The sequence below is a fragment of the Vidua chalybeata genome, chromosome 15 (genome assembly GCF_026979565.1).
Source record: "Vidua chalybeata isolate OUT-0048 chromosome 15, bVidCha1 merged haplotype, whole genome shotgun sequence".
Lineage (NCBI taxonomy): Eukaryota > Metazoa > Chordata > Aves > Passeriformes > Viduidae > Vidua > Vidua chalybeata.
Genome location: NC_071544.1, coordinates 12,874,612 through 12,900,347, shown reverse-complemented (window position 1 = coordinate 12,900,347; position 25,736 = coordinate 12,874,612). Strand labels below are relative to the sequence as shown.

Below are 25,736 nucleotides of genomic sequence, written 5' to 3'. Positions count from 1 at the left end.
GGGAGTGCTGGGATCTGGGGCCATGAGTGGGGTGCTTGGAGCTGGGGTTAGATGAGAGGGGTGTTTGTGCAAGTTTTGGGCAAGTCTGGGGTGCAGGGCAGAAATGTTCTCCTCTACTTTTACAAGGTCTCAAAGATCCTGCTGCAGAAATGTGGCCTCTCACCTCCTTCACACACACACATGCACAGCACTTTGCTTCTGCAAGCATGTGGAGCAGGGTCAGTGTCACCAAAAACTGTCTGTGCTCTGACCTCAGTGTCAGCAAGCACCAACTGAATAAAAGATCTTTAGGGAAGATCTTTATCTGGAAGGAAACTCCAAGGGGAGATGGGATGAGCTGCCAGTTGGTTGTGTGCCCATTGCACCAGGAACTGGTCAGGAGACACCTCCCTTTGTCAAATAGGACACCTATCCCAGTGAAACCAGGTGTCCAGACAGGAAAATGTGTAACAGGAGAGACAGGGATGGAAGAAATGGTCACAGGAACTATATAACGACAGGAGGAGGTGAAGTCTGGGTGCTCCAAGAATGGATCAACAGCCCTCAATATAAAAGTCTTCCTGTAGCATTTCTGTGCTCATGGAGGCAAGCAAAGACTCTTCACATGGCTTCCAAGCTTTGTGCATGGAGACCTACCAGCTTTCCTTCCCTCTGGAGGGGAAGAGGCAATGTTACTTATCCAAGACCTTAAGCTTTCCCTTTTTTCAGTTGCCCTGCATCATTTTGGGTTCCCCAGCCTGCCCAAAGCAAGTCTCTCACTTCCTTCTAGCTGCTACACTGTCCATTTTCAGATTGTGGCTCACTTGCCTCTCATGCTGGGCAAATGCCAAGCTGCACCACAACCTCCTGACTTGGTCTCCTAACAAACTTTTTTTGGCTCCACAGATTGTGTTTCAGGTGTGCTGTGAAGCTTCACTGCAATCCAATCAAACTAATAGTCCCTGGTTGGCCATTCCTATTCAGAAAAATCTCTTCCAGTGAAGTTATCACTTCAGCAGACTCAGAGGAGAAGCTTTATAAGACACCTGAGGATTTTCATGCTAATGAGTTCCAGTCCTTCATCAGTTCCTCACTTGAGTTTCACCTGCCTGTGCACAAAATCAGTGATTTCTATCGTAAGATCTCTTTCATCTCTTGCCATCCTGGAAGAACTAGATAATAAAGAAGTGGAGAAAAAGCAAAAAGAAAGCTTTTAGCCCCAGATTAGGAGATGTCAGAGTCTAGGTCATAAAAACCCCTACAATATACACTTTGTACTTTTTTTCCAAGACTTCTGCTATTTTATGTGCTTTTGAGATGAGTCATAAGGGAATGAAGATCATAATTTCCCTTTGCACAAATATCAGGTGATAGAGAGCTCAGAAAACATGTTCAAGATTTCAGAAGGAGATAGAAGGACCAAGAAATCTTGAGAGGTTCCATCTGATTATAGGGAAGTTGAACACCTGGTTGGTACATCTCCTTCTCACTGGTGAAGCTTCAACAGTGATAAAATCCACCTGTTTCATAAATAAAACCCCCAAACCCTTTCTTCAGAAAAACAGTATTAGAAGTGATTATCCCTGGACAGGTTGTTATCAAAAGGTAGCAAGGAGGGTGAATTTACCCTGATGATACATTTATCTCTAGGATGTTTTCCCAGAAGAGCTGCCAGCCTGCTCCATGGCCCTGCTCGCTGTTCTCCAGAACACTTTGCCTTGTGAGATCAGCATCAAGCACAAAAGTTCTGTCAGACCTGTACTTGGGGGGGGGTCTCTGTGAAATGATGCATTCCTGGTGCTGCCTGCTTGGACCCACCCCTATCCTGCCTTCCTTGCTCCAGAACGAGCCGGGCTTATCAGGCTCCTCTAATGATGCTTTTTCTCTCCTCATTTTCTGGCAGGAGGGTGAGCTTTTGTCTTGCAGTCCCTTTCAGTTTTGATCCTCCTGTTTTTTCCCTTCCCCTGCCTCCTCTCCTACGCCTGTATTCCACCATCCTTTGATGATCCTCTCTTATTAAAGACTGAAGGGGATTTGCCACGTGTCACTTTCAAAGGTCCATGGGCAGGAAGCTTTAATTGCCAGATTTTTCACATGGGGTGTTAAAATTTATTAAAGTCAGTTCCTCTGATTTCCCTTTAATGAGATGACGACTGTGTGTATGAGATAACATTAGGTTCAAATGGTGGGAAACTCAGAGAGGGTTTAAATAATCAGACTAGGAAAAAGAAAAAATAAAGCCCAAACCTGTGCTAGATCTCATGTCTTAAGGACTTACTCTGCAACTTAATTTAAAGGTACAAAACTGGGATCATTCTTCAAACAGTGCAGCAAGGCTGGCAGTCTTCTTTTGAAAGGGCTTTCCTTGGGAAAGGGGGCAGGGGGTGGGCTTTGGGTGTTGTTTGATTTTTGAGACACTTTTTACATTTCAGTCACTGTTTCTCCTGTGGCTGTCCCTGTGGAAACAAAGATGGAGTGATCAGCTACTTGAGGCTCACCCAGCACCTGAGGAAATGCTTTAAATACAATTCCTTGTGCTCAGTGTTACTGAGGTGTGAGACACTTATCCTGTGCTCCAGCAGCCCCAGGCAGCATGGAAGTGTTAGAGGCAACAGGGAGCTAAACCCTGTGTTCACAAGCCCAAACCCTGTATTCACAAGCCCAAACCCTGTATTCACAAGCCCAAATCCTGTGTTCATGGGCCCAAACCCTGTATTCATGGGCCCAACCCCTGTGTTCATGAGCCCAAACCCTGTATTCACAAGCACAAACCCTGTGTTCATGGGCCCAAACCCTGTGTTCATGGGCCCAAACCTGTGTTCATGAGCCCAAACCTGTGTCCATGAGCCCAAACCCTGTGTTCATGGGCCCAAACCTGTGTTCATGAGCCCAAACCTGTGTTCATGAGCCCAAACCTGTGTTCATGGGCCCAAACCTGTGTTCATGAGCCCAAACCTGTGTTCATGGGCCCAAACCTGTGTTCATGAGCCCAAACCTGTGTTCACGAGCCCAAACCCTGTGTTCATGGGCCCAAACCTGTGTTCACGAGCCCAAACCTGTGTTCACGAGCCCTTGCAGCATGAGCCAGTGCCCCAGGAGCACACATAACTCCACTGACAGCCACAACCACTGGAAGTGGGACCATGTGAATCTGGGTAAAAAGAAAACCTCTTCCAAACTGGGACGCTGTAAAAAAATTGAAGCCTTCAAGAAAAAAATTAAAAAAAAGTGCTGAAAAGCTGAACTTTTTGCCTTGGCCACTCTGGCTGCTCTCCTCCCTCGCTTCATTTCCCCCCTCCTCCTTTCACGTTCTGCTACCTTCACACAGGATTCTGCTGCCCTACTTTTGTCCAGCCTTCTCCTAGAGATAAGATAAACGCTATTTTCAATTAACAAGGCTTGATTGCTGAAAGCAATAGGAGGCAGTTCGTTTAGACCCAAATTAATTGAAATCTAAATGTACATAGTGTATTGCAGGGAGAGCAATTACCCCTCGTTTGGCCCCTGCCACGCAGGCAGCTGGGCTGGGCTGAGCTATGTGAGCAGGAGGAGCTCACTTTGTCCTCCTGTCTCCTGAAGTTCCTCCCTCAGCTGCTTTTAGCCCACTTCCATCTTGCAAGAGAAAGTTCTCCATGGTTGTAACTGGAAATTAGAGCAAGAGGATGTGTCCTGGGACTTTGGCGCTGGTGGGACACAATGTTGTTTTCTAAACATCAGTCAGACGAGATGAGATCTTCCTTCTCACTCCTCTCCTCCTTAGGGAGGGCTTGGGTTGTGTGTGGAAATGGAATATCCACCAGTTGAAAGGATTCCCTGCCCTTTGCAGCATTTACAGGACGATCAGTTAAGGGCACATGGTGGGAGCTGAGACCTTGGGAGCTCATTGTTCCTTAAACTGTGTTTACACATGACAAACAGCAGAGGGAAGGAGGGCAAAGCAACAGCCAATGAAAGAAATAATCCATCATAAGAAAGATCTTCCATGACTTTTGATGCCCAAATGCTTTTGGTCCTGCTGAGGGAGCCATTGTGGTTTTTGTACCTCCAGGTCACTCAGGAGCTGGGCTTGCTCCCTCACATCACCTGAGGGACACCTCTCAGCCATCTTAGTGTGCCTAGGGACTTGAGTATAGGGAAAAACCTTGGAATGTTTTCTCTCTTAAAATGGGTGAAAATGAAAAAACCTCAGAAACTGCCCAAGCACTGATCTAAGCCATGGAGGAACACACAGGTCTCCAAATACTTCCAGGCTAACTTGCACTTTGGACATCTCCTCTCTTTCAAAGGGCTGCTCAGAGCTTCATGGCTGTCCTGAGGGGTGCACTGGGAATGTGCAGCACCTGGGCCCTGGACCTGAGCAGCAAGGAGACACTCCTTGGAGACCAGGGGACTCCTTGGGGACTGCAGGAGATCCCACAGGGTCATTCCTGGCCTCATTGTCACATCCCGCGGCTCTTCAGAAACACCTCACTAAAAACCCACTGCTTCACAATTTACATACCAGGGCACTGTAGCAAACAGCCCACTCCAGCACACAATCCACCCAGAAGTGGTCCAAAGCAGTAATTACAAGCCAGTCCCTACTGGAGAGCTAACAAACCCATATCATGTTTTCCTTGCTGCACCTTGCTGCCTCCAAGCCAACTGGCACAAAGACGCTTCTTGCTTCTTTCTTATTCCTGGACAAATGATGCTTTTAAGCTTTCCCTCCCTGCCAAGCGTGGGAGGAGCCCCCCGTGTCAGCCCATAGGATTTCCAAGGATTTCTGTTCTCACCCCGGCGCCTCTCGGAGCCAGCAAACCTGGTGCTCGGATGAATCTGCTCTCACCTCCGGGAGCTGCTGACAACGGGGGCCGGAGCATGTCCCAGTTCCATAGCTGGCAGCTCTGCAGGGAGCCAGGCACGTTTGCAGGGAGCAGCTGAAGCTCATTAAACCCGAAAAGTGACACCTCCGGAGCGCCCCGGCGCTTCTCGCTCCTGCCGGCGCCTCGTGCGGGGACGTGCTCCAGCACGGCTCCTTGGAGGTACTCGTCAAGCACCAGCATCTGTTCTATCACCCTCCCCTCTCTTCCTTTCTCCTGTCTACCAGCTCAAAGTGTCCTTGGCCCCTTCTCCGTCTTGCTTCCCTCACCATCTCAATTTCAGAGCAGATTTCCCAGGCATGGTGAAAAGCTTCTTGGAGACGCAACTTTGGCCCAGCTTTTCCAGTGAAGGAAAACCCTCTTGCCCTTGATGAAGCAACTTTCTAAATAAGCTTATGAACTCTTGGGACAGCTCAGAGAAGAAATTTCATAGATAGAGGCTGTTTAGGTGACAGTGGCCACTGCACTGCTGGTAGGCATGAACATAAGTGAGGCTAAAAAGTATTTCCTGCAATATTGCATCCCCAGTTATTCCACTTTCAGGTCAGCTTTCCCCATGATGGCTGGCCAGGATTGTGCATAATATTTTTGGTATCACCAGAGGTTTTTTCCAAGTGGAATTCTTGCTGTGACCCTTGAATGTGTTTGGTTTTTTTATTCTTTAACTTTCCTTTTTTAATGACTGCACAGCGTATTGTCCCATTAGGGGCAAACATCCTCATTGTGATCAGCAAGCACACCCAGATCTTCATCTGCTCTTTCCAGCAGTAGGGAGCCTTGCAGTCAGTTCCTCAATCATGATGTCAAACCACAGCCTTTCATCCTGTCTATTCCCCAAATTTAAAGTCTTTCAATTCTTCATGTGATTTAACAGTGGTTGCAAGATAAATCTTTCAGAAAAGCTCTATATGTACATTCCTTCCACTCAGTTATGCTTTGCAGTACAACTCATTATCTTCTCTTTAGATGTCTCACTTTGACAACTTTTCTTTTATAGTCTTCATTTTAGCTAATGAGCTCCCCCACAAAAATCAAATGTTTTTGTGAAGCTCATTTACATTAAACCTACCACACCTCCCTCCCTTAGAAACACAAGCAGCTTCAGAAGAAAAACAGATCAACAAAACAAATCACAGCAGTCTGTCAGGATCTATCTTTGGGGAAGCACACAGGGGTTTTTTCTCTGGTTTGCAGCCTGCTTGCAAGGGTTTGGTTGTTTCTTCCTGGCCTGGAGTTGGGCTCTATCTTTTCTTCCTGGCACACAACACTACCTGATGCACTACAGTTACCAGAAAGTATTTCCTGGCCTGCAAAGTAATTGGTTTTGCTCATTTCAGGGCATGCATTTTGGAGTTTTGCCTCTGCTCAGTGATAGAAAGTCTCCCTTCACAATGTCCTAATTCCTGTTAATGTCTTACCCCTCCCCTTTTCACCAGTCTCTTATGAAGCCCCAGACACATAATTTCAGGCTCTCTTTTGACCCCTTTTAATCTCCCTCCCATTATTCCTGCACAGCAGCCTCCTGTCTCTGTCAGCAGCTGAAGAACTCTGTGCTGCTGAGGGGATTAAGCACCAGTCCCACAGGCTGGATAAGGAAGCTTTCCTGCCTACACGCCTGCTTGGAGAACAGCTCAGAAGCCAGAAGGAGGAAGGCACTGAGAGTTTCCCCTCCTACCCGTGGTATTAAAAGCAAGCGAGTGTCTTTTTTCCCATCCTCCCCACAGCTGCAGGAGAGGCTGCAGTGATGGGATGCAGGCAGTGACAGATTCTGAAATCCCAGCCATGCCTCCTGCCCCAGCTCTCCCAGCAAAGCCCTCCCTCACTCTCCCAGCACACTGTTGTTGCTCCTGGAAATCTCCCAGTTCCTCCCAGTCCATCCCAGCTTTGGGGTCTTAATCCTCTCTCCACCGAGCTCGAGACACAGACCTTACACCCCACTGTGCCCACGTGTGGGGCATCAGGCAACTCTGGGAACAGCAGGGATTTGGGCCTGTCTTGGAAAGCCATCCCTGTGCCCTGCTGCTGTCCTGAAGTCACAGGTAATTACAGGACCTAGCAGGCTGAACTCAGAGCATTTGCTGCAAAACCACACATCTGGGCTTTGCATTTCCTAAACTTGAAAATGTCTTCCTGAATTATCACTTTGGCCCCTTCAAGAAACACAGTGGGGTGATCTGCTGACTGTAGAAGAGGGGAGCCCTCTGGGAGCCAGGAGACTGGGAAATGACCTGTCCTTCCACCTGGACTTCTCATGGAGCACCACTGACCCCATGAGACTCTTTCTGTTAGCATTTTTTTGAAAAGGGAACCGGAGATGCAACCCTTTCTGTGCCAATTGTTCTAAAAGAGGATCCAGGAATTACTGGAGCAGTGTTCAAGCTCCCTTCCTGCTTTCTGGTTAATCAGCAAATGGTACTAAAAATGTGGCATATGGTGTGTGAGGGGTGGGGAGATTTCTCTTACACCAGAATGAAAACACATCTTCATATGAAACCTAAAAGCTGATCACACTGTGGTCATGTGGCTGTGTCAGGATCCTGTCAAAATATATTGCAGCAGAGATGGAGCTATGTGACATCTTGCTGAATTCTGCCAGATGTCTGGTGGGATCTCAGAGGGGGTTGTTAGAGCCTAAAATTCGCATATGAGTCTCTGCAAGTGTGTGGCTGGTGACTGGTATAACCCGTCTCCCATCAGGAATGGCAGAACTCTGGGCTGGGGCAAGCTGGCCACAGAGGGGTTAACTTAGATTTCCCTTTGATTGCTCAGTGAATGCAAGAGTTTAATTGCTTTCCTTTGGAAAGAACAATTAACAGCACCGGGGGTTATCCTTTCATCTTGCCATATGGATTATCACACCAAAGGGCATTGATGAGGACATAAAGGTCCTCAGGTTTCTTGCTGTAAAGTGCTGATCTTTGTGCTCATATTTGATTTTTTTTCAGGGTTTCTTCTGCACTTTCAAATGGCACGTAGATGCACACAGTGCAAACAGGAATGCACACAATGGTCACTTTGAACATATCAATTGTCCACTTGGAGAGATCAATACCTTTTCTAAAAGACCTTGTGAGGTTAGATTGCTTCCTATATTTCCCCTAATGTCCCCCACTCAAAAAGTCCATCAGGAGCTAGGAGTATACACAACTCACTATAATTCAAATGCTTGCTTAGAGGAAGAAAGTTTTCCTAAGTCTTCACCTTGTATCTTCCTGTTCAGCTGAGCCAGGACTTCAGCACACAAATGGGAAAGAAAATCCCAGCGGCCTTTAGCTGGTCTTTCCCTGTGTTTATTAGATTGATGTTAGAGATTCTGATGAGCACTGGCAGGTAAAAACCCTAAAAAACAGAGACCATGGAAACCACCTCTGTGGAAAGGAGAAAGCCAAGGGGCTGGTCAAACCCCCTTTGAGAGAGACCCTGTGGGCAGGATGGCACTGGTGACCCACAGCATTGCAAAATGGGGGCAAAAAGGGGACCCCTGGACTGCTGACCCTCCTCCCATCTCCTCCTGGACCCCATGGCATAGACCAACCCCCCTGTGTCACCCTTGTCTGCATGAGCAGCCTGGAGATGGGATGGAGGTGGCAAGGATGAAGATGAAATATGGAGAAAATGGGTCGGAAGGGACTTTCTCCCAAAATAAAAGAAAATAAACAAATCAAAAATCCCTTTCCAAACCTAAGTTAGCAGATGATTTATTCAGAACTCTTAATGTAAATCTCAGTTGTTGTCCAGCCAGTAATTGTGGTCTGTTTGGAGCTGGCCCTTGGCTGTGAATGGTGTTTTCAGAAGCTTTTAATCCTGTCCCTCTGCCCTGCCCGTGGGGTTGTGCTCTGTGCTGTGGCTTCCCAATCTCAGCCCCTACCCAGCTCCACAGAGGAGAGGCAGTGAGAGGCCATTATGTTTTAACAGCAATAATATTCAGCACTTAGGCAGGTGTAGGAGGGCTTGCTTGAGCTGTTAAGTGCTCCCTGCCTGTGATGAGTGCCAGCGAGCACGGGGCTCTGGGCTTCCCTCCTGAACCACAACTGCTCCTGTGCTCGCTCCCATGGCACACGCTGGCTTTGACCTCTTCCCTTCTCCAGCCTGCTCTGCCTCCAGGCTGGAGGGGACATGAGCTGAAATCCCCCATCAGTGGGACTGGGACCTCAGCTTCCACGTCCCCACACCCAGAGCTGAGCTGAGTCACTCTGGACATTGAGTGTGAACAACCTGCAGCAGGTGAAGGCTCATTGTAAAGCCACGCCTATGCAGAGAGCAGGGTGGCAGTGGGCATGGGACCCCAAGGGCTGCTGGGGAGGTGCATCTGCTCTGGGACTGCCCCAAGGAGCTGGGAAATGCCCTGCTCAGGCTGTGGCCACTGCCATGGGGTCTGGGCTGGAGGTGATACCTCAGGTTTTAGCTTTTATGTTTTTCAGATTCTGTACTGCTTTAGTGTGTAGTTCTGAGCTTCATATTAGGGGATGGTGAGCTCTCTTCACAGAGTAGAGAGAGAAAACAATTCTTTCTCTAGCTGGAGACCAAGGACAAATGATCCAAATCTCAGGCCCAAGAGCATAAACAACGATGGACTGAAGAGAGAAAATCAAGAAGGATGGGACTTACTGTGCTAAAGCTGTAATTGGACAATTAGCTCCAATATGCTAACGGACCAGAACTTATAAAAATGTGAGACCCGTGACCACTTGTCCATTTTGTGACCGTTTCGGGTTCATTTGGATGCAGCACTGGCTGGGCTCTTGTGCTGCCCAAGGTGGATCCACTGAGGCCTCCTAATAAATCCCTACTTTATTCTTTAACTCTGTCTAGTCTCTGTTCTAAGTCAGCCTTCACAAGGCATCAGAGGTGCTGCTGAAATCACTCCATGGGACAAGGACTTGGCTGCAGGATCCACCACACTCCAGCTGAAGATCACCAAACCACAGTAACCCGATTGCCTGTGGACTCAGGCATGGGCAGATTTGATGTCCCTAGCATGGTGAGGCTGCTTGGGGGTGTGTGGGGTTGCTGGTACCAGTTATCCCTGCTGTGGGGTGAAGATGGGGGAGAACACCCACGGCTCCCACTGGTGATGTTGGTTTCCTGTGAACACCATGGCTTTGCAGAGTGATGCAGTGGGTGGATTTAGGGCTGCTGGGAAAAGGGATGTGTCACCTTCCCTGCTGCCACAGCTGCAGGCCCATGCCAGCACACTCCTGGTGTTAGTGGAGCGAGCTGGATCAACCCTAGAAAGAGCTGAAATTCTTCTGTGTTTTGGTTTATTTTTGTCTTTTTTTTTGTTCTCATTGGATGTTTGTCCCGAGCCATTCTGCAGCCAATACTCCTGGAGCTGGTGTAAAGGCATCATCCTTTTCCATCCCTGGTCCAGCTGGGTTGTGAGGCCACACATCCACCTGGGACTGGGTGCATTCCTGCATCTACAGACCCTCTGATGGGGCCAGGTCCTTGCAAAGGAGATCTGGTCCATAATACCTTAAACCACTGCAGCACCTCTCCAGGGCTTGGCTGCCAGGGCAGGGGATCTCTTTCTTTGTTTTTTGTGTGCTTTTGTTAAACAGGACAGGCAAGGGGCTGAGTGTGTACACAGGGATGTTGGGCAGGGAGGAGGGCAGAGGGGTGGGAGGGAATAACCCCCAGAAAATGGTGCTGCTCCTGCAAACTCCATGGATCACTTTGCAGTGACACTTATAGACGAGGAGCATTTTCTTTAACAAATATGGATCTAATGGATTAGGTCTGATCTAATTACGCATTCTGCATTAAGCTGATGCTCCCACTGTCTGTGGCTGCTAGCATAATTAAACTTAATGTACTTTTAATGATGTCTTCTTAACTCATGCATTCATATATGATTAGAATCAAACAGGACGAGCTGTCACAAGTCCAGGAGAGCTCTTGCAGCAGCTTCTGATGGGACTCATGTTGAAATATTAATAATGCAGATTTCAAGGTTAACAACATTGGTTTTGAAGTGAGGAAATCTCGTCACGCAGTTTGAGCTAATCTGAGGCAATAAAACGGCTCCCCTTTCAAGTTCAGCCTCTTCCTGTCTGTCACGTGTGCTCCTGGGAGCAGAGGAATTTAAGTTTTACTTGGTAAAGATGTTGTTAAGTAAGTGAACTGCTCTGTGGGCAGCAGCTTTCGGAGAAGCTGGGACAGGAACTGTGTGGGCACCTTTTGAGGGCTTGCTGGGTGCGCTGTCCTGGTCTCACTCCTCCTCCCTTTTCCTGCTGCTTTTCTGGAGATTGGGAGTACTTTCTTCTATGGTCTGGCAGTAAGAAGGCAAATTCTGCTTTTGCCTCTGCTCCTGTTTGATTCAGTGAGAACCTCCCAGCCTCTGCTGGCCTTGTCCATAGCCTCCTTGGCCCAAGGAATGTGCTCCCTTTGGCTGTGCCCCCTTCTTGAGATGGGGCCTGAGGAAACCTTGCCATTGCAGCCCTGGCCCCAGTGTCCTTCATGAAGCAGGCAACAACACTGCAGTGAAATGTTGGGGTTTCCCCTCCTTTTTCTGTTTTTTATGTAAACTTTTTTTTTTTAATGGGCCAATGGCTTGGCAGACACGTTGTCTTTTGAGCTCCTGAGAGCAAGCTGTGAAATCGTCTGAAATCCTTCCAATGGGAAAGCATTGATTTATTACACTGTAACACTGATTCGAACAACACCTTGTACCTTTCATCTGAAAAGTCAGGACTTATGGAACACAACATGCCATTAATTTTGATGCCAGCTTGAACAGGGAAGGAATTACTGCTGAAGGGATCCAGAGAGCATGTTAAACCAGCCCTGCAGAGTAATGAACACACTTTGTGGCTGTTACTTTATACCCCATTGAGCCTTGGGAACAGGAAGGTACCTTGACAGCTAATCTGGGCTGTGAAAGGCATCTCAACATCTGTTGGTGCATGAAAAAGGGGTGTGATCACCCTTCTGGGGGTGAGGGTTGCAGTTTCACTGCTCTAGAGACAGCTCTCCCTTCGCACAGGTTCAGCAGGTGAGTTCACTCCATGGAGGTGATTCCCAGCACTCTGCCCCTCTCCATCCCCAAGCCAGACTTCCTCCTGGCAGCCAGACAGAAACGCCTCCCTGGGAGAAGTGCACTCCAGAAAAAGGGAGATTAGTCCAAGTGCTCTGGGAACAGCCAGGTAACCCAGCACTTATTAGGGTTGTGGCTCCACAGAAGGGCTCCTTGCTGCCCAAGGACAGTGTGAGAGGTTATGGGATCGTTTGTGCCCAGGGTGGAGCTGGATTCACACCTCTGCCCCATCCCAAAGTTAATTTGCTTTCTAAAGCTATATGGTGATAGAGAGACTTATCTGCTTCTAAGAGAACACAATGTACAAACCCAGAGCCCATTCCAGGTCCTGGGGAAGAGAACCTGGCAGTGCTGAGGGTAGTATTGATATACAGATGGAGGAGAGATGGGGATGGACAGAAGGGAAATGGAAACCTGAGTGTAGAATCCCAGGGTGGAAATAGTCAGGATTTTGATGGAGTGCTCAGTCTCAAGCTACCCCTCTGCTCCTAGGAGAACCTGTTCTAGGTTCTTGCACACTAAACTCATCCCTCTTGTAGACTCAAAACATCAGGGCCAAGTGTCTGGAAAAACCAGAGCAGCTCTGTAAGAAGGAAGGTGGGAAGGGTGTCATCCTTGCAATGAAGATGGAGCAACATGGAGTTGGGGCTGGCATGTGGATTTTGCCCCAAAAGCCCTGCCCTCCTACAGGCTGCTGGGCAGCTGTGCTATCCTGATGTTTCTGTTATTTAATGAATGAACTGGGTATCAGAGATGAGAGCACGGGGACTTCAGTCAGCAGTGGGGTACCAAGACACAAAACCAGCACTGGTGGATGACAAACTGATTTGTGCTCACAGGTAACATGAAGGTAACGGGGATATCTGTGTTTAGGAGGGGCCAGCAGCCACAAAAGCCATCAGAGAACAGGCCACACAGGTCCCCAGAAGGAATTTGGGGTTAAGCTGGTAGGAACCCATGTATTCCTGTCCTCAAGGTGGTGCCTAAGCTCTGACATGTGGCTTAGAAATGTGCACAGAAATGTTCCCCTGGGACCCAGAGCCACATGTGAGACCTGGGTGACTGACCATGTCGTTGGAAACTGAGCAGGAGCCTGTGTTCACAGTGAAAACTTCCCCACGTCTCCCAAACTTTTGATGGACACACAGCACTGAGTGGCTGGAGCAAACAGGCAAGTGGTGCCCACTGGTTTACAGAACACTGATGCACCCCTGTCCCTTCCCTGAACTTAGATGATTTAAGTTCTCCTTGCACTTGGGGGCAGGTGGGACAAACAAGCCCAGCCAAATCTTTTCAGAGCATCCCAGCTCTGGGTCCTGACCCCATAGCAAAGGAATGGATTGGGTGATGTATCTGTTGATTTCCTGCTGCACTTCAGGGTTCAGTGAGGTTTTTTTTTTTGCTTCAACAACTGCTGAAGAAGGATTCTTGCTGGAGACTTTATTACAAGGGATATTTGAGTTTGCCACTAGGAGGAAATTTTGTCCTGTTCACGCTAAGATATAAAGGAACGTTTCTTGTGCATTTTTACAATCTCACTGGGAACCAAGAGTGAACCACTGAGCAGAAGGGCATTTTGAGACAGAATCCAAGCCCACAGCACAGCACTGGATCCCTAGGGAATTGTGGAAGACCAAACTGGGCTGATTCAGGAAAGCCTGCCCTTGGGAAGCCTCTCCTTCAGGCCCCAGAGCTTGGGAATCTCTTGCTCTTTGAAGCCTTGGGGTTCACTGGCCCTTTTAAAATGTATTAATTCTGTCCCTTGCTGATTCTGTATTGAAAACTTGGCAGTGGGTAAGACACCACTTGTGGATGCTGGAGATCTTGGTTCTCTAACCTTGGCCCTGTGGGATGCCTGGTCCAAAGGCACTTGTGTGTCTCAGCTTTCCCAGATGGTAACTGGGAGTGAGGATATGGGAAGGGGAGTCCTTCCACTCCTGTGACACCACGTGCTCCACAAAAGCATGACATTAATGAGCACAGTTTACCTCAGTAGCTGTCAGTATTTGCATAAATGTCCAACACCCTTTAAGTATTCTTCTTTTACCCCCCCCCCCCACAAAAGGTTTTTGGATGAGGAACTTAGCAGGTCAGTTGTGTGGAAACTGAATGAAAAGCATCTTAAATGTCCAAGCCTCTGAAACAGCATGGGAGCTCCTAGGAAACCTGATCCTGGTAGGGATTTTTGGACCAGTGCTGGTTCTGAGTTTTCTCTGAGCTGGCCATTCCCTCTCTGTAAAAACAAGCTAAAATCCTCTAATAGCCCTCCTCAAAAAATAACCCCACAAGACTCCAAACAAAGAAAAATCATTAATTTTGAACCCAATGAATATTTAGTTTCCTGACTCTTGGGTAAATATTAGATAGATTCCCAATTTCAACCTGAAGCAGTTTATTTGGCTGCTGTTCACAAGTCAGACACAGCAAAAATCAAAGAAATCTCTTTTGATTCAGGTTGGATAATATTGCCTGAGGGGTAACATCATTTTCATTTCCACACATCCAGCACTGGCACAAAACGGCATGGACAGGTATGAGAAATGGATCATGGATCCTTGGTTCTAAAATTCCAGCTGATATTTTCCTTTTTTTTGTGTAAATAATAATTACCAATAAAAATGTTGCTTCAAAAAAAGAGAATGTGAAAAGAAAAACACCACTGCATTTGATAAAGCAAAATCATTTGCAGTATTGCCAAAAGGAAAAAAAAACATAACAGAAAGAAAGAAAAACCAAAAGAGAGTTAAAACAAATATAGCTGTTAAATAAAAGATCCAGGTACCAAAGAGCAAAATTTAATGAAAGCCAAACTGTTATATATGGAATCCTGTTGAGAAAAAATGTCAATGTCTTCAAGAGTTTTACCATTACTCTATTTTTAAGAAAAGTGTAGTAAAAATACATATTACAAGTTTACATTTTCCACGCTTTTGTCGCTTTTGTCCTATTCACCTTTTTTTTTTGTTTTGTTTTGTTTTTTCTTTTTATTTTTGTTTTGTAACCCCTCCACTGATCAAAAGCCTTTCACAGCTGCATCTCACATATTTATGTCACAGGTGGCCAGTTCTAGCAGTGCTGCTGCTCACGAGACTGCTGTGACCTGCTGCCACAGGGTCCTGTTCCTGGAGGAGGATGGGGCACTGGTGGGTACCAGTAGCTTGTTCCCACCACACTGGCCCAGAGCATGACAGGAGCTGGGTCAGGAGACTCATCTGAGGGCTCTGGACATGGGAAAAAGAGCTTGTGCTGATAAGGATGCCTCCACTTGTGCTAGAGTTACACAGAACTGAAGTTAAAATTAAGAAAAGCAGGTTAAAAATAATGATAAACAACAGAAAGCACCCTGAAGTGGTGTTTGGAGTGGCTGTTAACAGAGTTCGCGTTCAGCGATGAGAGATGAAGATCACAATGTTCCCAGTTTTGGACAGAGGAAAACATTGGCACACGACATGCTGTGCCCAGGCTTAGAACCTTGACTCTGACTTGCTGGTCTCCAAATTGTTGCATGACAATTGGATAAGTGGAGCAGATGCTTCAGACGAGGCTGGTGTTAAAAGTGTAAATGTATTGCTCTGCACAGTCATACACTAATGGAAACTGGTATTCACACAGTTTCCAGCCTTACTTCCAGATTCTCCTCATAGACCCGTGCCAGTCATTTGCCTGCATCATTTTCTCTTCACCTTCCCTTCTTTTGTGGCTCCTCTCTTGCTATGTTGCAAAAAACAGAAAAGACTAAAGAAAATGAGAAAAAGCAGCTCAGAATGCTGCAGCAGCAGCTCAGTCCCTGGTATTTGTTGGACTCTGTGAGAACCTTTGAACTTTATTTGCCATAAGTGAGATGGGACCAGGCCAAGTGGGCTCACTGTGGCCCCTGCCCCACAGATCTTCCTCACCAGATGTTCAGAATGTCAAACCCCTGAGGTCTCTCAGGCCCACCAGGGTGAGAAGCATTTGTCTGTCCATGCCAGAGATTCACAGAATGAACCTTTTGTGCGGTTCTGGAAAACTGTTCTTGCCCCCTTGATCTCCAGGCCTGTGGCTGGACCCCCAGCTGCCTGTCTGGCACTGTGGGTTTCTGCAACACCAAGTTTGGGGTCAGCAGCCTGCTTTCCTGACTTGTGGATGCTTCCCCCTCTAAGGATACAAGTGGGAATCTGCTACGGTTGGCTTTGTACCCAGACAGGTCCCAGCTTGGTGGGGAGACTGTGACCAGCACTGATGCTGCTGAATGTCATGGTTGCTTGAATTAAGCTCTTGCATGATCTCCTCCTTGGTTTGCTTCATCAGTTCCTTCCAGGAATCCATTCTGGCCAGCTACCTACAAAATGTCCCTCTGAGTTAGAAAAGAATGGCCATAAAGGGATTTGAGAGCAGAAGGGCAGGGGTGTCCCCGTTGCAGCCCCATGACTTGTAGCACGTTGCGCTGTTAATCGGCAGCTGTCTAGAACTGGATGTCTGGAGATGGCCTGTTCCTGGCCCGAGGTGGTTCCCTTATGTGACCACCAGAAAGGGAGCACACACAGAAGCTAAGCAATGAAGAAATGGTTCACAATTGCTTATTAGCCCCCAATAACCTGGGCAGGAGAGTCACACGTGAGGGGAATAAATACCACATTTACTTTCCCTCTTCAGCAGCCGACCGTGATCTTAGACCAACCCTCTGCTCCAGTCTGCCACTCTCCACTCCAGGCCCATGATTTTCCTCTTGAACCACCACTCATCGTCTCTGGAAGAATTCCTGCTTTGTCCTCACGCTACCTGGGGTTTCCAAACTCACCCATGACTTCGCCCCCTGTAAAACAGCCTCATGTCTCTGCTCAGGTTTCTTCCTGCCTCGAGAGAGCCGGGGGCAGCTCTGTCTGCCTCGCTGCGATAACTGCACAGCCGAGTTCACCACACAGCAACCAAGGCAGAACCACGATGGACAAAAGAGGTCAATGCTGACGCCCTGCACTGAGTTCAACTTGCCACATATCGGTTTTTCTTTTTTTGCCTTTAGTAGCTCAGACATTGTGGTTTGCATCCCAAACTAAACCAGATTGAAGGACTGAGCAGGGAAGGGGGAAAAGGGCTGATGTTACCCTGACACCACAGGAATTAGTAAGAAAAAATATATATATTGCACACACTAAGACTTATTAACAACCAAGTTAAAACAAAATGGCATAGTCCTCATTAGTGTTCCAGTGGTTCTTTGATCAGGGATGGTTCACGAGTCTGTAAAATCCCATTACACTCTCCTTATTGCAGTACAGACCTGTTTCTGTTCTCCTGCCAGTGGATCTATTTGCAAATAAAAAGGGAAATGTATTTGATTTCCTTGAGAAGATCCATCCAATTGTCCCTGCTGTCATCATCGTTTGTCTTGTTGGTGTTGGGTATGTTTTTTGGCTCTGGAGAGGTGGAGTTGGGCTGCCCCTGCTCTCACCCAGGAAATGGGTCAAAAGGCCAATTATAATCCCGTAGCTCCCAGGGACATGCCAGTGCTGTGGCTCATGCATGGGATCGTCTGCATGGATTTGGGGAAATCGTGGCTGACCACACGTCCATTTTCTCCACTGCCTCCTGCTGCAGCCGGCCTGGGAAGGGTTGATGTCCGTATGGCTTCGTTGATTGATTGCTGTGGGATTAAACAAAAACCCTTTTTAGGAAAGACGGGGGGGGTCTCCCCCTGTCCTTTGCAATGTTGGAGAAATTATAATATTAACCAGTCCTGTCTTTCTGTTACTGTTCTCCCTTTCCTTGTCTCCATTCAGACTCTCACTTTCTGCATGTCCCCACTGCATCTGCTCTGTTCATTCACACCTCTTCTACATGCAAAATTAAATGTTTCAGCAGTATTTTGGGGTATAAAGCATCAGTGCCATATGCCAAAAACCTCTTCAAACTCTACAACATAAGAACAGTCATCCTGGATCTGAGCAGAGGTATTTTACACACTTCCCCCATAGAGATGCTATTGCTACTCCAGGACTGTTATGCACAGTGGACTCTGATTCACTGCAAACATATGTTTAACTTTTCTCATGTGAGAACTTGAGCATGTGCCTGTGTTTTTGTCTACAGTGATGACTGAGGTAACTAGGAAATGCAAGCCTAATTCAGGAAACCAAATTTCATCTTCCTGTTCCACATGCATCCAAAACATTTGCTTTCAGAGATCTAAGGAAACCACCTGCTTAGAACAATTCAACTAAAAGATAAAGCCAGTTTGGTTTCTTTCATTCAAGCTATCTCCAAGGGCACCATCATTCTTTCTGGACTGGGATATTCAGGTGAAGAATTATCCCTAACAGATAAATCTGGAATAGCTATGGAGCTATTGCATTCTGACACTTTTCTTGCAGTGCATTTGTGCCATAGCTAGCTTTACAGTGGGCACAAATTATAATCTAATCTTTGTAGTTCCATGGACACTATTTGTTAATAATATTTTACCTCTGTGCTCAAGGTAGCTTTCATTGCCTGTGGAATTTCCTGAACCTCAATGGCAAAAGAGCTGTAGCACATTTCCAGTGCATTAGAAATGTTATGATTGCTGACAAAACATTGAGTGTGCTGTGAAATGGCGACATAAAACCCAAAGAAGCAGTTGCTTATTTTCTTTTGATTCTGGGTGAGTTCCAGTGAAATAAAAACCTATTTGGATTTTTTGAAACTCACTGCATGCTTCATATTTCCATAACAAATTCCATGCTCATGGCAGAGGTCAAGATGAGGAACGCAAGGGATGTGTCACACATCCCACTGCCTCCTTGAACACCATGGTATCTGAATAAGGGATTGCCAAGATATACTTGCTCCACAGGTGCTGCATTAAATGTCTATCTCCAAGGCTCTCAAATCTAAGCCACTCTTGACACAACACTCGGAAATTCAGGCACACCAGAATTTAGGGCTGAAACAGATCTCCTGGGCTGTAGGAAATAGGCTTCTGCAAGACCATGACAGGGTGAAATTTAAAAAACCATTATGGGAGACATTGGAGGCCAATTTCTCTCAAAAAGGATCCATAATTCTGGGATTTGGAGGCCCACATCATCCATTCCAGGGCAACAATGCTCTGAGCGTGTATTGGTGTTGTCAGCCTGGAAATGGTGCCAGCAGGGTGCCAGCAAAGGGAACAACAGGATGTGAATCATTACTGTGCTCTCCCAGTTTTATCTTGCTGTTAAGAACCCGGGTTTGGGCATTTTTCCATATTGCAGCATCGGCTGTATCACACCAGCCCCAGCACACTTCATCCATGCTGCACACACATTGCCATAGTCTGCCTTCATTAATTTTAAGGAATTTCAATGTGTTTCTGTTGCTGCTTGTGCTGTGGTTTCACTCTATGTCTGGATTTTGAATTAGCATTCTGCCACATGTCTGATCTTGCATCAGCTCCCCATGACAGCCCACATGACCCTCTTTCAGCTTCCTCAGATGGTCCTATTCCTTTCTAGCAAGTGGAGTGACACAGCCACTTCATTATCCCTATGTCTTGGCTTTCCACCCATGGTCTGGGCTGCATCCGTCTCTGAAGGCAGCTTTGGAGCCGGGGGAGGATCAGAGAGAAGGTGTGAAAGGCCGTGGAATGGGTTGCCACCTTCATCCGCTTTGATTCACTTCTGGACTTGTAACAAAACTCGATTAAGGCAACCAGCATGGCGAGTCCGAGCCCACCGATGAGGATATAGAAAACCCCCGCCACATTGCTGAGACTCAGCGCGCTCGTCTTGTCCTGGAAGAAAAAGGAGAAGGGAGGGAAAGGAGGGCACATGGGAAAGGAGAACAACAAAATTAATATGGGATTGCTCTGGGAAGGATGCTGCACAATATAGCAGTACTGGCATTACATCATCTTCCTCTTTAAATGAACAAGTGACATTTCTAAGAGCATTTTTAAATTTTTAATTCAGTGTCTAGTAAATCTAACGTTTCCCTCACACAAACAAATAAACATTTCCTCAGCAATGTGATTCTTGGTAAAGGTTTGGGATCTCTGTTTTTCAATCAGCTAACTTAAATGCTTGTTTTATCCAAAATGTCTAGTTTGAATTATTGATTAAAGGAGGAAAAAAATTTGAAATTTTCCTCCCCTGTGACATTTGCTCATCCCTGATGTCTTGCCTGAAATAACCTGTTCTCTTGGAAATGCTCATTCCTTCATTCCTAGATTGTTTCCCCCGCAAATTCTGTTGCTGAGCAACACATTGAAGTGGATGGGCTTTTTTTCCTTTTTTTTCTTTTCCTTTTCGATTCTGGGCTTGAGGTGACACCTCAGCTGTCCTCAGAAACTCATTTGATTTCTATATAATAAGGCAGTTATTTCATATGCAATCAAGACCTGCTGATGCATGTCTAAGCTAATTATTTGGTTGGCAATAAATAGGGCTATTAATGAGCTGCAACTTTTAGTCAGCAGCTTCATTCTGATTTTACAATTGCCTAATGAATCGTCACGGCTCTCTGGGGAAGAGACAAAGCTCAGAAAGACTCATTTCACTGCGAGGGAAACCAAGTTCCCACATCTAACCCTGATGTCACCCCCTGCAGCTTTCAAAACCTTCTCCTCCACGATGACCAGGTTGAGCTGGGGTGTGAGGATAATCTGGGCAGCAACAGGATCCCAAACTTGGCTCAGCTCCATGTGCAAGGCTCCTGTTTCTAGGACAGGCTTTCTCTGCAGTGAACCAGACAGAGTCCCCTGCTCCATGCTTGCTGCTGCTCTGCAATTTTGACTCGATACCTATTTGACAGGACAGATTCTCCAGGGCCAGCCCAACAGCTCAGTGCAAATCTGCTGGGGCCACCAGAGTCTGAGCAGCATTGACAGCCCTGCTCTGTGGACGTGGCAGGAAAATTGCATGTGGCTCATTTGAGATGTAGCCACAGAGTTAAAGGAGAGCACTGGTGCCTGTGGAAGTGTCTGCAGCTGGTAGTGAAGCCTCTGCACAGTTCTTGGTGTTCCTCTCTGCTACTCCATGGACACGTGGACTGGTGGGTGGCACAGCCTGTTCCTTGCCCTTGTAGGACAGTTGATTCACTTGCTTTTCTTGGTAGGTTTTACAAGAAGCAACCCACAGTTTTGGGGAAGGGAGGGGATTCAGGAATCAGAAAAGGATATTGGAATGATGTCAAAAGGGTCCAAACTGGAACTTCAACCTGAGCATGGAAGGTTTCGATACAGGGCAGTCTGCCTGACACTGGTACAGTCTTTCAGGCAAGTATGTTTTTGCAAAGGACTCTGTCTTTTTCTGTATTAGGGTTTGGTGGCAAAAAAGTCAACCCTCAAGGCATGAAAACATCTAAATTTTCACTATTAAAAAAAACCCTCCTGTAACAGAAGAGAAAATGATTTTTTTTTTTAATTAGAAGAAAAGTGGGTTCCAGTCAAGAATGCTAAAAAGATTTTTTTTCTTCTATTTCTCCTTCATCTGACCCACTGCCCATGCAAGCGGCCAAGCTTTTTCCCAGCTGGAGCTCCCATTGTTGGCTCGGGTACCATGGGGAGCAACTTTCCATCCTGAACCCTCTGCTGAAAGATGCAAAGGCTGTTATGGGGCTATCCCTGCTGAGTTTCATTTGCTGGAAAAAACTCCATGAGTGGCCTCATTTTCTGTGCTTTGCTGATTGATCACTTTGACAAGGGACTCGTCGTGGTCACCACGTGCTGGTGGAAAGATTGGGTTTCTCCCATGTGTAACCTTCATGCACTAGTCAGGTTGTAATCTTGATGCTTCCTGTGTGCTCTCTGTAATGAGAGATTTCTGCAAATATCCTCTTAATTTCTGCAGTTTCAATATTTGAAAGATTATTTCTCTGGTCTTTTTCTAATCTGCCTTCATGCAGTTTTTCCCCCAGGCTTGACTGTATATTTGCTCAGTCATCTCTTCTCTGCAGATTGTTGGGTGTACTTTTAAGCACCAGTTGGGAAATGCTGGGAGTTCTTTAGTGGAGATGTAGAAAAGCAGAGCAATTACTCTGAGGAAACTGTGTTACAACATATCGGGTACTTTGCCCTGTAAGATTCAGTCTGAAGGAGCTGCCCCAGCTTCAGGGAAGGTAAAGACACTAAAGGGGGGCTGCCCTTCTCAGCATACTAATCTTTTAGCCTGGCTTCTTAATGAAATGTGGCTGATTAGCACATGCTCTCTGCTCAGAAGGAAGAATGGGGACAGGGATGCAGGTGGAGCAGCCTTTTTATCTCTGTATTGCTAATAATTATCAACCTACACTTTCACCTTGATTTAACAGTAGGGTGGAAATCTCCACGATATCAGGAATGTCCAAGCTTTGTGCAAGAGGACGATACCAGACAAGAGAAAACCCATTGATGCTCTCCTTTAAATAAATGGATCAGCACAATCCATACAATAGTCTTGACTTGCAGCCATAAATTCTTAGAAAATCTGCCTTCCTTGGCTCTGTTGGGCATAGGAATACTCAAATTCCAGGGTTTATTTGCCATATTTACTTCCACCCTCAGTTTGGGATTCATGGTCCAATGAAGCACGTCCTCAGCTGGCTGCAGTGGCAGAGCAGTCTGGCAACCAGGAAAGGCTTCTGGTTCTGAAGTCCCACTTTCCTCCTCATGCCAGCAGCAAAACAATCAGTGAGGGAGAGGAGATGACCCAAAGCAGTTTCCTGCACCATCACTACAATTCATTTCAGGGCTGTTATGTTTTTCTTACATTTACTTTGCAGTAGCATTATTATGGTTATTGTTATTACTCCTATTACTGCTATTCCTATTATTACTGTGACATTCTGGGTGAACTGAATGTTGTCTTATCCAGAAGGCAAAGGAAAGCATTGAGAGACACAGTGGTGGGCAAAGATACAGGGAGGGAAAAAGCAGCCTGAGTTTCAGTTCTGTTTCTTTAGTAAAGGTTTCTCTCAAGGAGCCAAAGACAGACTCCTGGGGCACAGAGGAATGCTGAACTGCAGGAGCACGGCTGATGGCACAGCCTGCTGCTATGAACAGGCTGAGAAGCGAATCTGCTCCTGTGGTGATGCTTGACTTCTTGCAAATTTTCCTTTTAATATCCTTTTTCTTCCTTCCCTCTCCCAGCAGGACATGTAGAGATGTTCTTTGGGCAGGAGTGACATCTCATTGCTCCCATCACCTGCAGGACCTGACCCACATGAAGGGTCAAAAACCCCAAGTGCCCCACTGAGGCTCTGCCTGCTGTTTCCATGCGTGACCCTGTCCCAGTAATGCTCATAATAACAAAAAGTCTCAAATTATTCTATGTACTTGGGAGGACACTCCCCTCCTCTCTGCTCAGGCTCTGTGGCTCCAGATGCTCTCCTGCAGAGCTGCCCATCACTGAACCAGCTTGTTAGTGGGAGTGTAAATGTCACTGCTTGTCTCCCGCAGCAGCAGAGCCCTGACGTGGGGGGAAGATTGGCAGGTGAAAAGAGAAAGAAAAACCCATCTTCCCAAAAGAAAAACCCATCTTCCCAGCCTTGTTGCTGCAGCAACCAGGCACCTTCCTGTCTGTTACTCTCAAACATGGCACTGTGTCCATCATGCCCTTTGTCATTATTTAATCCTCGCTGGCTGACAGGCATCAGGCCAAATTTGCTGAGTTTCCCAGCAGGGCTGGTCCCTTCTGTCACCCAGTGTGAGCAGAGCCCATTGGTACCACAGGGTGATGGCACCTTGAGTTGTTGCAGTCTCCAGAAGATGAACTGTCCTTAGAGCAGGTGGCAGCTCCAGAAGTTGAGCTTTTACCCCAAAATATGGGCAGACTTTAGTGGGGTAAAGCCTAAAACTTGCCAATGAAGGACATAGCTCTGGCCATTGTCTCAGAGTGCTTCCAGGGATGTGCAGGAGCACATGGATGGCTGGGGATGGGATTGCTCAGCATAAGACACCTTTGATGTGAAAATCTGCCAATTTCCTGCAAAGCAAGGACAAGGCACTAGCAGGATTTTTTTCTTTTTTTTTTAATCAAAACCAAAATTCTTTCAATGGAGAAGGGGGTTGGGAAATGTGTGTCTTTGATTAAGGTCTTTTCATTGCATGACACACCTGGGTGCCCCTGAAAGCAGCTTGCCATCATGGTCTAGGAAAAAACTTCCTTTCTCCCAATGCCTTGCAAAAGTCCCAGGAATCACATCCACAAAATTTAGAGTCTACCTTGTCATTACATTTCAACAACACAAGGCATCCCTTGCAAGCCCATTTCATAGCCTGCAAGAAGTCCATCCTGTTTTTGTTTTCAAAATCAGGTCCTTTTAGGGAAGTGCCTATTACAGTGTCTCTGTTTCTCCTGCTGTGGCAAGTAGAGGGGACTCAGAAAAGCCCAGGAATTGGTGATGGTTTCTAGCTATGTGCAGTGCTGGAGGTGAGTGTGTATGGAAAAACCCTGGGTCTGTGTGAAGGGGTGGCTGCTGCATGCTCACAGTGGGAAAAAGGGCAGCAGGGACATTGCTGCCCAGTGCAGGACACTGCCTGGGATGTCCCACGGTCTGGCAGTGCAGATGGGGCCATGGATTGAATGTCCAGCACCTTGTGGGATGCCATGACATATCAAAATACTCAGCAAAGCAGGAGCGTTTCCCTCTGGAGTTTGAGTTCAGATCCACAATGTATCTACTGTTTCTTCAAAGGAATTTCTCTGGATAAAAAACTAGGTGGACAATAGCTAGATAAACAGATAGTACAGGCATGGAACATCATCTGGGACCAATGAAAATAACCCTGGGAAACAGCAAAAGTTTTGCTAGGCTCTGGCTAAAAACCTTGAGCACAAACCTTACATCCAGCTAGGCCCTCACCCCTCTTCATAAGCACTCATCATTCTGAAAATCCCTCAACTGCAAACTAAGCTAAACTCAAAGTAGACAAAAATGGGAAGGTTTTATCATGCCTGTGTGAGGAAAAATATGAAATAACCTCCAGCCTCTCTAACTTAGCTCTGGACCTTGGCTGTTGAGGGAAGGTGAGTGTTCCAGCCTGTACTGGAGGGATCTGTGCCCACCGTGGGCAGGATGGAGGAAGCTGGGCTAGTGATTAACCCTGCCTGCCCTGCCTCATCCCTGGACCATGGGCACCATGGAAAAAGGAGGGAGATGCTCATGCAGCAGCTGGGCAGCTCAGCAGGTGCAAAAGAGCCCAAGAGACAAAAATGGATAGAACTTGGGTAGGCAATAGGTGGGCATGTTTGCCTGGCTGCAGTTGTGAGAACAAGTGAGCAATGCATTTTCTTGGTCTTTCTGTAGCTGGGAGAGGGGTCAGGTGATGTTTATGTTGATTTCTCTGACGTTTCATGTCACATTTCTGTTGCAGATACGGTGCAGATGCTGAGCAAGGACTAGAGATGAGATCCTTTTTTGTAACAGCCAGTATTCTTCACTGTGATCTTCCACTCCCAGAAAACTGCGTGGTTTAAGGTTTGCCTGCTGATTTTACACATGGAGTTTCAAGCAGCTCTCATGACTTTAGGATCCAATCTCATTTATTCACATGTGATTCACATGTGTGTGATTGTGTTTTTCAAGCACATGTAAATAACATGTGATCAATATTGAGGTCATATGATCCACATAAACCCATGTGGCCCAAACCTTCTCTTTCTGTCCCTGTTGGTTACCCTATGGTGTGGAACGAAGCCCTGCACCTACTTCTTCTTTGTATTTTTTCCCAACAGAATAGTGATAAAGCACAGTATTGTAGGGATTTTGTTTTAAACTAAACTGATTTCACATCCGTTTCCTTATGGGCACTTTATTGGCTACGGAATTTCTCTGGCACTGACGCATGCAGGCTCGTGGTGAAGGAATTATGGAAGCTGTGTCATGGCTTCAGTTTCCCAGCAGAAGTGATTACTTTTCATTCATATGGTGACTACTGCTCAGTT

The 25,736-nt window shown here is 46.7% G+C and overlaps 1 protein-coding gene across 2 annotated transcripts in view; it reads right to left on the bottom strand.

Annotated features, from left to right (window-relative positions):
- Window positions 1-14,519: 14,519 nt before the first annotated feature.
- GRIA1 (glutamate ionotropic receptor AMPA type subunit 1) overlaps window positions 14,520-25,736 on the bottom strand; it is a 119,701-nt gene continuing 108,484 nt past the window's right edge. For both annotated transcript variants that reach the window (XM_053956464.1, XM_053956465.1), the window contains exons 15-16: window positions 19,472-19,606; window positions 14,520-17,521 (exon numbers count right to left, since the gene is read on the bottom strand). In XM_053956464.1, the coding sequence (XP_053812439.1) occupies window positions 17,333-17,521; window positions 19,472-19,606 (324 nt within the window). In that variant the 3' untranslated portion in view covers window positions 14,520-17,332. The remainder of the gene's footprint in view (window positions 17,522-19,471; window positions 19,607-25,736) is intronic.